At 41.7% G+C, this 16,639-nt stretch overlaps 1 protein-coding gene across 1 annotated transcript in view; it reads right to left on the bottom strand.

Moving 5' to 3' along the window:
* The window catches only part of Ccdc18 (coiled-coil domain containing 18), an 80,448-nt gene that overhangs the window by 53,401 nt on the left and 10,408 nt on the right, over positions 1 to 16,639 (bottom strand). Inside the window, exons 7-11 of the mRNA XM_051170820.1 lie at positions 13,555 to 13,676; positions 7,167 to 7,458; positions 4,894 to 5,018; positions 3,332 to 3,489; positions 11 to 231 (exon numbers count right to left, since the gene is read on the bottom strand). Of these exons, the coding sequence (XP_051026777.1) occupies positions 11 to 231; positions 3,332 to 3,489; positions 4,894 to 5,018; positions 7,167 to 7,458; positions 13,555 to 13,676 (918 nt within the window). The remainder of the gene's footprint in view (positions 1 to 10; positions 232 to 3,331; positions 3,490 to 4,893; positions 5,019 to 7,166; positions 7,459 to 13,554; positions 13,677 to 16,639) is intronic.

Genomic DNA, 16,639 nt, shown 5'->3' with positions numbered 1-16,639 from the left:
CCAAACTTACTTCATTTTCTAGTTTGCTGGCACTTGAAGCTTTCTCTAGCAGTTCCTCTTGAATTAGCTGAAACTGACTAGTCCTGTGTGCCATGTTAATCTTCAAATCAGAATTCTCAGCTTCTATTTGTACCAACTTAGCACGCAGTTCTTCTATTCCTGTAGCAAGTCGTTCCTTCTCTCTTTCATATTTCTTGTTCATAGTGTGCTGATTTTGATCTTTGACACGTTCTGAAAATAAACACAAATATTGCTTTAAATAAAAGCTGAAGAGTCAAAAATCACCTTAAATGGTTGAAAGATTTAATAATAAATTTCAGTTTCTTATTTAAACAATTGTAAGATATGCAAATTACAACCCTTAAAAAAAACTTAGAGGACAAAAAACATATGACCATCAATGTACAAAAGGACTTCAAACAAACTTCAATATTCTTTCCTAATAAAAAGACCTGAAGAAACAGGCATAGAAGGAATATATGTCACCATAATGAAAGCCATACATATACAACAAAACCTTTGGCCAACATTATATACTTTTGGACTAGCTGAAATTGTTAGGAATATACTTGCGGTACTTTAAGTAGATGAACGTTTAAAAGCCATGGGCACTGAGCCTTTCCATTCCCATCTTCCTCCCCTACAAGTGAGTAGGAACAACACAGTAACATTCTAAAGCTGAGGGCTCCACCATAAACATACACACTGTTTCCTACGCCAAGGTCCCTGAGTTTTCAGAGGCATTCAAAGGGCATACTGTCAGTGATTACGTGGGAGCACACAGGTGAGACCAAACAAAACAAAGCATGCTCTTTTCAAGACTTGGGTTAAGTAGCCATTGCCCAGAAATTCTCCACATATACAGGACGCCCTTGGCTCTTTGTCACTGGCGCTGACAGAGACTATATGTACCACCATCTCTAATAGCTATACTCTTGCTGCTAAACACATCGCTCTCTCCCCTCTTCTGATTTTTTGTCATTTCTGATAACACAGACTTTACTAAAGATACATTTGCTGGGAGCTAGAAAGATGGCCCAGAGGTTAAGAGCACTGGCTAGTCTTCCAGAGGTGTTGAGTTCAAGTCCCAGCAACCACATGGCAGCTCACAATTGTCTAGAACTCCAGTTCCAGAGGACCTGACACCCTCTCACAGGCATACATGTAGGCAAAACACCAATGCAAATAAAATAAATAAATTAACAAATAAATAAAAGATGCGTTTGCTTACTGAGAGCCACTACTAAAAGAGTAAAATTAAGATTTATATTTAATGCATCAATAATCCAAATACTAAAAATATTAATATATTTAAATATTTATATATTATATAAAATATAAAAGCTTAGTGGTAGAGCACTCTCCCAACATGTACAAGACTTTAGATTTATCTTGGCACCATAAGCTAAAATATTTTTTAATCAAAAAGACAGAAAAAAAAAGAAAAAGAAAAAAGAAGACAGAAAAGATGAACAAAATAAAAAATAAATTCACTAGTAGATTAAATCTAAAAAGATAAATAGTTATGCTCTGGATATCATAACAAAATGATAATTAAAACTATAGGGTCTAATTACATATCAAAGCGATACTCGATTACATTATGTATAAGAACCTCCTTAGCAGGCAGGTAGTGGTGCTGGTGCACACCTTCAATCTCAGCGCTTGGGAGGCAGAGCCAGTAGATCTCTGTGAGTTTGAGGCCAGCCTGGTCTACAGAGTTCCAGGACAGAGAAATAGGGACAGCTGTTTAGACAGCTAAACAAACAAACCGTGTCTCAAAAAGAAGAACAACTTTTCAAAAGAATGGGGGAAAATTCTATTAGTCAAACCCTAATAATAAAAAAAAAATCTAAAAGGGCTACACTGATTTCAAATATAAAAAAGATTGTCAGGAGCTAAAAAGGACACAATATGAGGGCTAGTCAATTAGATAAGACAATATGTATATATAAATAACACCTTTAAAACGCAAGACTGACAGAGGTAAGAGAACACACAAACCAACAATTGTTGGGAATAAGCAAAAGAAACTTATTCTGAGTCCTACCATTTTGTTTTCGGACTCCATTTAACCATAGGGAGAAACTAAGTTCAAGGTCCCAGGCCCTAGGAGAGCTGGGGACTTCCCAGTAGCTGGCCAGCTTCTGTCATAAGTAGGCAGGTGTCTGAGTCCAGCCATGACAACGTGTCCATCTTACTGGCAGGGTCAAATAAGGTCCTGCTCTCAGGCCCAGGGACCTACTCCAGTCCTAACTGATGGACATTCCCTTGCTCAGCCCCTTGTGTCAAAATATGACTGGACAATGCTACAGGCACCCCACAGCCCCTCACTTCATGGTTTCATCCTTTCAATATGCTGCACAACATCCATCCCTTGGGGGCCATGGTTCAGTTCCCAAGTCCGCTCTGCTGCCTTGATCAATCAGTAGTGGCTTGATTTCTATCACCTGCACTGACCTGGTGTTTTGAGTTATGTTGGATTAATTGGACCTGACAACACAACCATATATAGCGGAAGATTTTAATACTGCTCTCTCAATAATCAGTACAACAAATATATTGAAAACCATCAGGTATGGAGAAAACTGAAAACTAAAAATATCAACCTAGTATGACTCAGCTGATATTTTGAAAGACATTAAAAGGCAGGGAAAGGGGCCGGATAGATGGCTGAGCAGGTAGGAGGTCCTACAGAGGACCTACACTCAGCTCCTAGCTCCTGTCAGGCAGACCATAACCATCTGTAATCCAGTTCCAGTGAGAAACACTCTGCTGGCCTCTACAGTCAGCTGCACTCATATGCACATAATTCCACAGAATGAGATGCAGATCTTTAAGAGTTCAAGGCCAGCCTGTTCTACAAAGTGAATTCCAGGCGGTCAGGGCTACACACAGAGAAACCCCGTCACGACAAACAAAACAAAACAAAATCTCAGATCTTTCATGCGTACAATACTTAAAAATAAATAAATATTTGTATTTGAAAAGTTACTTGCTTTGGCTATGGTAATAGGAAAAAATACAAAAACATATTTAAAAGCAAACATACAAACCAAATGCATGTAAACAAGTAGGCTTTTTTCCCCTTTTCTCTTTCTTGAGACAGGGTCTCTCTGTGTAGCCTTGGCTGCCCTGGACTAGCTTTGTAAACCAGGCTGGACTCAAACTCACAGAGATCTGCCCGCCTCTGCCTCTGAGTGCTGGGATTACAGGCGTGCGCCACCACACCCAGCTCTTTGACTAAGTGGTTTTTTTTTTTAAATACTTCAATTAATAACCTTTCCTTTAACATTATCATTCATACTGTAATTCAACGCAACACACTTACCCGCTGCACTCCCACCGAGTTTTACAGGCTCTGTTTCTAAGGTATTTACTTTGCCGCCTTCTTGGCTATCATTAGCAACAGCATTTAGAGACAACTGCGACACAGTCAGATTTGCATGAAGCTTTTGAATTTCAGCCTCTTTTATTGCAAGCTTAATCCTAGCACAAAAGAAAAGAAGCCAGAAGTTATTGCTAAGATTTCTGTTTGTTTGTTTGTTTGTTTTTTCAGATAGGGTTTCTCTGTAGCCCTGGCTGTCCTGGATCTCACTCTGTAGACCAACGTAGCCTCAGTCACAGAGATCCACCTGCCTCTGCTTCCCAAGTGCTGGGATTAAAGGGGTGTGCCACCAATGCCTAGTTCTAAGATTTTATTTAAAAAATACTGTTTTTCACCCTTAAAGTTGTGGTAAATACTTAGCCAACAAGATGTCTCAGTGAGCAAAAGCACTTGCCTCACAAGCGTGTGTGTGTGTGTGTGTGTTGCATACAACTAATAAAATAATAAAATGAGTAAAAACTTTAAAATTCTGATAAAAGTCAACTCTTATGCAGGACAGTGAAATTCTTCTTTGTTTCATTTTTTGTTTTTTTGTATTTTAAGAATTTTAAGACAGGGCCTCTTTACATAGTTCTGGCTGTCCTGTAAGTCACTGTGTAGACCAGCTGGCCTCAAACTCATAGAGATCCACCAGCCTCTGCCTTTGAATTAAAGGTGTGCATCACCCCACCTAGGTAGGACATGCAAATTCTCACAAACCACTAGTTGGACTGCAAACTGCCTCAGCCGCTGCACAAACATAATAAAAACTAGTAAAATTGAAAACATAAATATTCTCCAACCTATGAATTTCATTTCAAAGAATTTATATTAAAGACAATTTCACATATATGTACAAGGAACAGTGAATAAAGATGTTCTTGCAGCACTGTTTATAACAGAACAAAAAATAAATACTAGGTAACATCAGAGAGAATAGATAAATTGTGACACAGTACTAGGACAACAAAGTATTAAAGCAACAAAGCAATCATGCAAATTATCCTTTGGCCAATTATTATATCTCAAGAAGAAAGGATTTTTTAAAAAGATTTGTTTTATTCCAAACTGTGTGTTGTGAGGTGGGCTATGTGAACGTAAGTGCAGATGTTGGTGGAAGGTCCCACAGGAGCAGCAGACGCTCTCACTCACTAGACCATCTCTCTTCTAGCCTTGATGAATAGATTATTTAAACGTGTTAAACATTAGTATACATATTTACATGTGTATGTACAACAGGAATGTACATTGGGCTTGATGATGATGGTTATCTGGAGGAGTGGGGAGGGACAGTGGGACTGGCAGGGGGTCAAAGGATTTCCATCTTGTAATGTTTTTTATTTAGAAGATCAGATCAGAAATAACAACAGCAAAATGTTAGGAATCAATTCTCACTTGGACGGCCAGTATTTTTATAAGATTCTCTGGAATTTCCTACATTTTTTTAAACCATTCAACTAAGCATCATAATTTAAAGACCAACAAAACATTCTATTTAGTATAACTTTAAAAACTGAAAATTATACCTCAATTCAGAAATCATCAATTTATTTGCCTCACAGCAGCCGATGCAACTGTCCTCGTTGTTAGAAAAACTATTCATCTGGTGCTTAGAAAGAGATGACTTAAAGCCAAGTATTTCTCTCTTTAACTGCAAGTGTAAAAAAAAATTATATTTATGTATATGATACAACTGTTTTCTTAATACTACATGAACTTCATGGAAACAAGCTGGTATCTATAAGTAGAATATATAAGCATATTTGAGTTATGCAAATCAATGTGAATATATTTCAAAACAATACTTAATCTTTCTAGGTGCATTTATATGTAGCTATATCTGAAATAAGGATAGGAATAATATATAAATACTACAGAATTTTTAAAAGTAGTTATGACATGGGGCTGGAGAGAGCTCAGCGAGTTAAGAGCAGTCGCTGCTCTTCCAGAGGACCTGGGTTCAATTCCCAGCACCCACACGGCAGCTCTCAACTGTCAATTCAGTTCAAGAGAATCTGGCACCCTCTCACAGACATACATGTAAGTAAAATATATCTTTAAAAAAATAGTTATGACAAACAGCAAAGCATTCAATGACTAAAACCTTCAAACAAAAAACATTTGGAAATTTCACATTTCCAAATCACTTAGTACTTTATGAAACAAAAGATCACATATGTATTGTAGCCACTTTTAGAATCATATGTGAAATCAACCCTGACACCGAGAGCAAATAAGGGTTTCAATTTAAAATAAGCATCATGAGCACCCAGTCTAAAGTGATTACATTAGAGTGAATACATATCTCCATGTCTCAGCCTTAAAAGGCACAAATAGTGTACTGAAATCTTGGTAGATAACACCTGAGAAAAGCAGATAAAGGAAAGGCAAGGAGCTTAGAACCTATTCCTGCTAGTTGCTCGCTGGGCTAGTATTTCCCATATATTTTACTAGTGAAATGACATTATCAAATCTGATGTTTTTCAATTTCCTCTCAGCTTTATTGTTCCATGACTGACAATACTTTAAAAGTAGTAAAATCTGCCATGCAGTCTACCATCCATTCTTTTCATTACTGTTGTTATTATTATGGATACAGTATTGTTCCAGGGTGCATGCCTGCCCACCAGAAGAGGGCACCAGATCTCACTATAGAGGTGCCACTATGTGGGTGCTGGGAACTGAACTCAGGGCCTCTGGAAGGACAGCCAGTGCTCTTAACCTCTGAGCCACCTCTCCAGCTTCTTAAGTGAAACAAACCATGGCATGTGTGTAATTTTCTCATTCTTACCTTTATTTCACACCACTCAATGTCAAATTTCTTCACCTTTCTAATCTCACTGACATACATGAATATTTTAAATTCCATGCTAACCTAATAAGCACACATATAGTTGCTCAACATTAGCCATTAGAAAAATAAAAGTTAAAACCATAGAAAAACAGCAGTTCATACAGACTAAGATGAGTACAGCAAGACACACAACAAATGTCAACAAGGATGAAAAGGAACAACAATTGCTGCTCCCAGAGTTCTAAGTGTGTAGGCGTTTTAGAAGACACTTTGACATAAATTTACAGTATTTCCCAGAAATTTTACTCTTAGGTATCTATCATAGAGGAATTGGAACATGTTAACTAAAAGACTTCTGGGGGCTGGAGTATGCCAATATTCACAAAAGCACCATTTATACAGACTAAAAGCAGAAATAGCCCAAATGTTCACCAGTTGATGCTTAAATAACACTAAATTCACACAACTGAATACTATTCAATACTAAGAAGAAATAAAATACTAATTTGTCTCAATATGAATGACCCTAAAAATATGAAAAATAACAGATGGAAAAAACCCCCCACATGTTGTTATAACTTTATTTATATGAAATGTTCACAAAAGACATACAAACTACTACTGGTTTTCCAAGGTAGGGTGCCTAATTGTAAGGAGGCACAAGGGATGCTTCAGGATGACAGAACTATGTAAAACTGGGTTGTGGTGACTGTTACAAACTTGTAGCTTTACTAAAACTGCCTTAATAGTATAATTTAAAGGAATGAATTTTCAATATAGATAATATCTATTAAAACTCTTCAAAAATTTGTGCAGTTCTTATATATGACATCTCAGAGACTAAGAGTGTGAGGGGAAAACTAGGTACTAGACAAAAAACTGTGTGAAAAACAAGTCGAAGAACATCAGTAGTAAAGCAATCACAAACCGGTGCTCTGTGAACCAGCGAGCTTCCTTCCCTGCTGCACAGTCACGTGTACTACATTTCTTTTCACATACACTTACTGGTGTCTTGGATATCAGGTTTTCTAAATTCCTCAGTTCCAGCCTTGAGCTATCAATGTCCTGCTGGCACAAATCCAGTCGTTCATTCTGTGTTGCGACACGAACCTTCAGTTCTCGGTTTTCATTTATTAAAGAAATTTTTTCTCGTAATATCTCGTCTCTGTCCTCCAACTCATTCTCCAACTTCAGAATGCACTGCCTGGACTCAGTCAGCTGTGACATGACTGCTGAATGCTTCATGGCCATAATTCTCAATTTTTCTTTTCCACTGTTATGCTCTTCTTTTAACTGCCTATAAAGAAAAAAAGCATTAAAATGAAAGTAAAATGTGCACTCATTTTTAATAATCATCTTTACATGCTCTCACTTTAAACCAAGGACACGATAACAAGAAAGGAAAAAGCAGAAAAGAGCAAAAAACCCCTAAACAAAAGGGCAGCACACTGACCACAGCAGCATACTGACAACAGCAGCAAACTGACAACAGCAGCACACCGACAATAGCAGCACACCGACCACAGCAGCACACCGACCACAGCAGCACACCGACAACAACAGCAGCACACCGACCACAGCAGCACACCGACCACAGCAGCACACCGACAACAACAGCAGCACACCGACCACAGCAGCACACCGACAACAACAGCAGCACACCGACCACAGCAGCACACCGACAACAACAGCAGCACACCGACCACAGCAGCACACCGACCACAGCAGCACACCGACCACAGCAGCACACCGACCACAGCAGCACACCGACAACAACAGCAGCACACCGACAACAACAGCAGCACACCGACCACAGCAGCACACCAACAACAACAGCAGCACACCGACCACAGCAGCACACCGACAACAACAGCAGCACACCGACCACAGCAGCACACCGACCACAGCAGCACACCGACCACAGCAGCACACCGACCACAGCAGCACACCGACAACAACAGCAGCACACCGACCACAGCAGCACACCGACCACAGCAGCACACCGACCACAGCAGCACACCGACCACAGCAGCACACCGACAACAACAGCAGCACACCGACCACAGCAGCAGCACACCAACAACAACAGCAGCACACCGACCACAGCAGCACACCGACAACAACAGCAGCACACCGACAACAACAGCAGCACACCGACCACAGCAGCACACCGACCACAGCAGCACACCGACCACAGCAGCAGCACACCAACAACAACAGCAGCACACCGACCACAGCAGCACACCGACCACAGCAGCACACCGACAACAACAGCAGCACACCGACAACAACAGCAGCACACCAACAACAACAGCAGCACACCGACCACAGCAGCACACCGACCACAGCAGCACACCGACAACAACAGCAGCACACCGACAACAACAGCAGCACACCGACCACAGCAGCACACTGACCACAGCAGCACACCGACCACAGCAGCACACCAACAACAACAGCAGCACACCGACCCACAAGCAGCACACCGACCACAGCAGCACACCGACCACAGCAGCACACCGACAACACAGCAGCACACCGACCACAGCAGCACACCGACCACAGCAGCACACCGACCACACAGCAGCACCGACCACCGGCACACCAACACAGCGCACACGACAACAACAGCAGCACACCGACCACAGCAGCACACCAACAACAACAGCAGCACACCGACCACAGCAGCACACCGACCACAGCAGCACACCGACCACAGCAGCACACCGACAACAACAGCAGCACACCGACCACAGCAGCACACCGACCACAGCAGCACACCGACCACAGCAGCACACCGACCACAGCAGCACACCGACCACAGCAGCACACCGACCACAGCAGCACACCGACCACAGCAGCACACCGACAACAACAGCAGCACACCGACAACAACAGCAGCACACCGACCACAGCAGCACACCGACAACAACAGCAGCACACCGACCACAGCAGCACACCGACAACAACAGCAGCACACCGACAACAACAGCAGCACACCGACCACAGCAGCACACCGACCACAGCAGCACACCGACCACAGCAGCACACCGACCACAGCAGCACACCGACAACAACAGCAGCACACCGACAACAACAGCAGCACACCGACCACAGCAGCACACCGACAACAACAGCAGCACACCGACCACAGCAGCATACCGACAACAGCAGCACACCGACAACAACAGCAGCACACCAACCACAGCAGCACACCGACCACAGCAGCAGCACACCAACAACAACAGCAGCACACCGACCACAGCAGCACACCGACAACAACAGCAGCACACCGACAACAACAGCAGCACACCGACCACAGCAGCACACCGACCACAGCAGCACACCGACCACAGCAGCAGCACACCAACAACAACAGCAGCACACCGACCACAGCAGCACACCGACCACAGCAGCACACCGACCACAGCAGCACACCGACCACAGCAGCACACCGACAACAACAGCAGCACACCGACCACAGCAGCACACCGACAACAACAGCAGCACACCGACCACAGCAGCACACCGACCACAGCAGCACACCGACCACAGCAGCAGCACACCAACAACAACAGCAGCACACCGACCACAGCAGCACACCGACAACAACAGCAGCACACCGACAACAACAGCAGCACACCGACCACAGCAGCACACTGACCACAGCAGCACACCGACAACAGCAGCATACCGACCACAGCAGCACACCGACAACAACAGCAGCACACCGACAATAGCAGCACACCGACCACAGCAGCACACTGACCACAGCAGCACACCGACCACAGCAGCACACCGACAACAACAGCAGCACACTGACCACAGCAGCACACCGACCACAGCAGCACACCGCCACAAGCAGCAGCACACAACAACAAACAGCAGCACACCGACCACAGCAGCACACCGACAACAACAGCAGCACACCGACAACAACAGCAGCACACCGACCACAGCAGCATACCGACAACAGCAGCATACTGAAGAGTAGTCACAATGACGAAACGCACTGTCCTATGGATATGAGTTAGGAAGGCCAGCACAGGAGCGCACATGCATTTCCAGCAACCAAGGGATGAGGCCGCATCGCTGTACAGAGCATGCAGACCAGCCTGGGCTACAGCGTGCAAATCTGCCTTTCCAAGAAAGGAACAAAGAGAGAAAGGAGAGGGTAACAACTGGGAGACAAAGCGTGAGCTCTGAGGTAAGCAGGGAACTGCAGGAGCTGTGTCCTGATCGTCAGAATGCCTCATTGCGGCTAAACGGCCCTAAAGCTGCAATTAGATTCTTCCCGCTGAGGAGAAACTGAGATCCTAGGGCAGTTTCCTAACTGCCTGCCACACGTGCGTCATCACTACACCACTTACATTGTGGTTTTGACAACTGCCCCTCTCATCTTTGTAGATTTTCAAGGGGATTATGGCAAGACCTTATTCACCATGATCTGGGAGAGGAAAACAGGTTACCATAACCACATGAATATACCATTCACTTCATTAATATGTGTTTCCACACACAGAACTGAGCGCTATTACCCTGCCCCCTCAGGACAACCCACTCCAATCTCTTTCATGTGCATGTTTTACTTTGCTTTGCTAAGTAAACTTCCACATAAACTGTATGGTTCTAGACTAAATTTCCTCTGAGAACAAATTACAAATAAAAAAATTTATGCTGGGCTTGGTGGTGCACACCTTTGGTCCTGGCACTCAGGAAGTGGAGTCAGGTAGACCTGAGGCTACTCTGATCTATAGAGTGAGTTCTAGTACAGCCAGGGATACACAGAGGAACCCTGGATTGAAGTACAAAGACAAAACAAAACAAAACAAAAGTCTTGAAAAAACAAACCAAAATTAAAAAAATTTTTATTACAGAGAGAAATGATTAAAGCTAGGCAGAAATAACCAGAAATAGTGATGTATGCTTTAATCCTAGCACCTGGGAGGCAGAGGCACACAGATCTCTGGGAGTTCCAGGACATCCAAGGCTGTTACACAGAGAAACCATCTAGAAAAACCAAACCAAACAAAAAACAAGAAGGAAATTACTAAAATGGAAGCCAAACAAAAAACAAAAAACCAAAGAGTCAATGAAACAAAGAGTAGGTTCTTTGAAAAGATAAACAAAGGCTGCAGAGACAACTCAGAAAGGAAAGGCATCTGCTACTCAGCACCATCAGGTGGCCACGGCTGCCTGTAGCTCCAGCAGGAGAGTCAATGGCACCTTCTGTTTCTGTGGGCCACTACACGCAGCATCTGCACCACACGTAAAACGGCACACACACAAGTAATAAAAACAAAACAAAAATATATATATATAAAAAAAAAGACAAAAAAGATTGGAAAACTGTAATCAAAAGAAAGGAAAGACCCACAATAATAAAAATCAGAGATGAGGTTGGCTTTATTCCTGACGTGCAGGGAGAGAGTTTAATATATGCAAATATAATAAACTATATGGACATAGGCAGAAATCTCATGATATCTCAACAGATACAGAAAACACCTTTGACAAAATCCAGTATCTTTTCATAATAAAATTCCTTAAGAGAATAGGGATGGAAGAAACATACCTCAACCGAATAAAGGTTATCTATGACAAACTCACAGCCAACCAACATCATGTGAAAAGGAGAAAAACTCAAAGAGCTACAAAATGTTAACTTCTGGGCATGAAGCATCCATTACGATCACGAGTGCACAGCAGCTGCCACTGCCTACACTATGCCTGCACACACTGGGTCTGTTAGAAGCTGCCGGCACCTGCACACACTGGGTCTGTTAGAAGCTGTCACTGCCTGCACTATGCCTGCACAGTCTGGGTCTGTTAGAAGCCAGAAGCAGGAGGGACAATGGGGTCCTGCTCCTCCCTGGGGAACTGCAGACTACTGATGGATTTGGAAGGAGGGAGTTAATGTCTTCAGCTGTATACTGCTGGTGAGCCCGCCAGACACACGGACACAGAGACAGCCCTGGTCACACAACAACACGAACATGAGAATGAGACTTGGGAAGTGGAGCTGAGAAAATGGAGGAGGGAGGTGAGAGAGTGGGGGAAGAGAATAACCAGAATATATTACGTACACATATGGAACTGTCAAATAATAAGTTTTTTAAATATAAATATAAAAATGTCAATGTAATTAGTGGGCCAGGGAGACAGATCAGTATTAGATTATTTGTATGACATCTGCAAGGTCATGGATTTAATCTCAAGTATTGGTAGGTGGGGGAAATGTCATAAAAGAACATTCTAAACATAAAAATGATTTTATACAGATAAGGTACTGAAGAAATGGCTCAATGGTCTTACAAAAGACCCAAGCTCAGTTCTCCGTACCCGTATAGGGTCCTGTAACTCCAGCTTTAGAAACCCAGCAAACACCCTCTTCTAGCCCTGAGGATACGGTACTCACAAGCACAGCCTTCCCCGAAGACAGACACAGACATATACAAAATTTAAAATAAAAACATTTTTTTCAAACGCTACTATATAAACTATAAAACAAAAACTTTAGTGATCAACCATTTCGTCAGAGTGTACTTAGCAGCATTTCACTTCTCAAAGTACAAGCTGTAACTGACAGCGTGAGGCCACAGGAATTACTCTACTAATGTATCTACCAAGGCAAAAATACTAAATGTACCTACCTTAAGAAAAACGTGCTATAACTATACAATTAGACAAAAAAAAAGTTTTGATTGCTCTCTCCACCTTAAATTAATAGTCTGAGATGAAGAAAATGGATTTAATATTACCTTCTGAAAGTTGAACAAATTATTAGTTAAGAAAAAAATTATATTTTATAGAGCACCAGATCATCTTTAATCTAAATTAACTTACATTTTTAAAAAATGTACTCATCATTGTTAGTGTGTGCGAGGGCAGAGTAGAAGGCGAGTGGGAGGCTGGCTGCGGCACTCACAGAGGGGCTACTCTCCTTCTATTTTTTTGTGGGCGCCAACAACAAACTCAGATCAGCAGACTTACACAGCAAGTGCCTGTGCCGGTTAAGACACCTCACCAGTGCCTAATCTACCTTAATGAATACAGAAAATAATGGCTACTCTCTGAGCCTCTGTCTCTTCTTTTATAATATTCTTCAAAAGAAATTGCATTTGGTGATTTTCTTCCTGTTTAAGCAACTTTACTAGCTGGATAATGTGCTTACACTCTAACACTTTGTCTATGCTAATCTCTAGTATTCTGTATTTACAAATATGTTAGAAATAAGATGTTTTGTTATCTTTAAAATGACAGCTTTACACATAGAGAGGTTTCAGCCATAAATCTACAGTACATGAAAGTCCATATTTACAGTAAAAAATGTATTTAAATGTTTCCTTTCTTCCCATTTGCACATCAAAAATATTTTTGCATAATAACATACCTGAATTTCTCTTTCAAAATATCAAGTTCACTTTTATACAGATTACATTTTCCTTGAAGCCTTTTATTTTCCTTTTCACAGTTACTAAGATTTTTTTCTAGTATTTCTTCTTCAGCTTGAACCTAAATCAAAAGATTTAAGTAAATATACTAATTTAATCATAGGCTTTACGTTGTTTCAAGCTAAAACCAGGAGTATTGGTTTGGGAAAGAAACAGGAATAAGCTAAGCACTTCTTATGTTTAGGTCCCTGGACCTATAGTGAAAAGAAACAACATAACACAAAAGACAGGAAGGAAGGCATTACGACTCACTCAGAAATCCTTCCGGGCAATAACAGGTTGACAGAACATGTCACCTGAAAGCAAAATGCTCAGGCCAAACATGAACCAGGCAAGCAATTCAAATAGGGATTGTACATCCAAGTAATTAAGAGATGCCCTGCAGTGCATGTGTTTCAAATTTTTTAATTTTGTTTGTTTTTTTGAGACAGGGTTTCTATGTGTAGCCTTGGCTGTCTTAGACTCATTTTGTAGACCAAGCTGGCCTTAAAATCACAGAGATTTGCCTGCCTCTGCTTCCCTGAGTGCTGGCATTACAGGCATGTACCACCATACCCAGCCAAAATTTTAATTAAAAAAAAATTAAATACTCCCAATAAAAAATTCACAGGCCAACAAGATAGCTCAGTAGGTATAGGTACCTGCTGCTTAACAATGCAAGCCTGACAACGGGCTTCCTCCCTGGAACCCACGTCACTGGTTTAAATGAGAACAGCCCCCAGAGGCTCCTGCTTGAACAGCTGGTCCCAGGATGATGGAACTGTCTGGGGAGGATTGGGAGCTGTAGCCTGAGAGAAAGAGGTGTGTCACTGGGAGTGGGCTTTAGGGTTTCAAAAGACTGCCATTATTTCCGATGTGTTCTCTGCCTTCCTGCTGCGGATCCAGATGTGGGCTCTCAGCTGGTTCTGCCACCATGGACTCTAACCATCTGGGACCATGAGCCCCAAATCATAAGCTCTCTTCTATAAACTGCCTTGGTCATGATATTTTGTCACAGCAACTGAAAGGAATTAAGACAATATATAAAGGTGGAAAGAGAAAAACAATTCCAGGAAGTTATCTTCTGACTGCCTCATATACACTGCTGTGTGTGTGTGTGTGTGTGCGCGCGTGTACACACACACACACAGAGGGAGGGAGGGAGAGAGAATGAATGAATGAGTGAATAATGAATGAATATAAATGGCATTTACAACTTCACAGCAAAGAAATGCTGAATGAGTCTCTCTCCTTCAGTAGCTAATGACTGACAGCGTCAAGTCTTCCTCTTCATGCCAGTAATACACTGAGCTTACAGACTCTGGCCCTTGGCACTTTCTTTTACGAGCTGCTCACTTTTTATTATGCTCTTGTCTTTGCCCTTCAACCCTCCTCACAGCTCAGGCTACCCCAGTCCTGACCCCCTTTCCTGAGCTCAGGCTACCCCGGTCCTGACCCCCGTCCTGAGCTCAGCTTCTTTCTGTCCCTGCTCCTTATTGCTTAAGTCCTGTTCACTTTATATGAACAACACTCAGCTACTTTTCCTATTTCTTTTCGCCCACTGCAGAGCGTCTGCGTTTTAAATAGCCGTCTCACTCGTCACAACTTGACAAAGATGAGACATCTGATACTGACAGCTTTTTTAATGATCTTTTTCTAAACTAGCACACGTTAATTATACAAAATTATCTGTCCCAATATAACAATGTTATACATCTATATATTTTGCCTAACTGGGTTTTTTAATTGCTCAATTGCCTCAGCTTTTCTATATTTATCTACTTCCTTAACTTTTTTGATCATTTGTCAATACATTTCGAAAGTTGTTGTATTTTTTTAATCTTCCATATTACACCTTTCATCTTCCTCTCACTTTCCACCAACCTTTAGACTATATCTAGGGATGTGACTCCCCTGCAGCTGGGTACCCTGCAACATTCTCAACAACAACATTCACCAGTTATTTAAATTGACACCCTAGGAACACTGTATCTCACTTACTATCTCATTCTAATGTACCCAAGTTCTCACTGGATCTCACCTATTTTCCAGCTTTCACATCTCTCACTACTACTCAGATTAATCATCTTTATAATTTAAAAAAATTATTATTGCCAGTCATGGTTGTGCATGTTCTTCCAAAATGCTGACATCATTTTTCTACATACTTAACAGTGTCAGTAGACTGTGAGCTTTTCATAATAACCATTATGTATTATATATATATATATATATCCCTAAATCTTCCAGAATTAGTATTAAATCTAGTATGCAAAATAACTCTTTTTTTTTGGGCACTACTAGTCACTGAACCTAGAGCCCAGCGCATAGTAGACAAGTCCTCTAGCACTGAGCGACAGCTCGAGCCCCATATATGAGATCACTGGTAATTGCAGCTAAACTAACAAATGTGTAATTTGTAAATACATCTTAGCTAACTATTCTCAATGGTAACTTTTTTATGTTGTTGTTGTTTTTCAAGACAAGGATTTTCTGTGTAACCTTGAATGTCCTAGAACTCACTCTGTAGCCAGGCTGACCTCAGACTCACAGAGATCTGCCTGCCTCTGCCTTCCAAGTGCTGGGATTACAGGCGTGCGCCACCACACCTAGCCAGTAACTTCCTAGTCTAACACTTTCCTTAAAGAAGCCGCTCTCTTGACTTTTTAAAACACAGAACCATTAAATTTCTTTGCTTAAATTACTATATCAAATGGAAACCTCATATCAATATTACTTGGTCAGATTTCTGTTCTGAAGTCAGTATCTCAACTGTGGTCTTATTTGATTTAGGTTTTATTATGATACTGTATTATTTAAAGATATTAAGTTTATATAATTTATCATAATGTAGTACACACGATACACACACATTAATATACATGTTATAGTTAACTATGTCACTATATGTAACATATACTGTAATGCTATAATATTCCATTACATATAATAGATCGTCGTATTTCTGTATAGGGCCAACTGAAAAGAGGCAGAGTCAGACGAGGACGCAATACAAGACACTGCCTGTGAACAAATGCTCGTCTC

Source organism: Acomys russatus, chromosome 28, assembly GCF_903995435.1.
Source record: "Acomys russatus chromosome 28, mAcoRus1.1, whole genome shotgun sequence".
In the NCBI taxonomy this organism is placed as follows: Eukaryota; Metazoa; Chordata; class Mammalia; order Rodentia; family Muridae; genus Acomys; species Acomys russatus.
The sequence above is the reverse complement of the archived record's forward strand: the minus strand, read 5'-3'. Positions and strand labels throughout refer to the sequence as shown.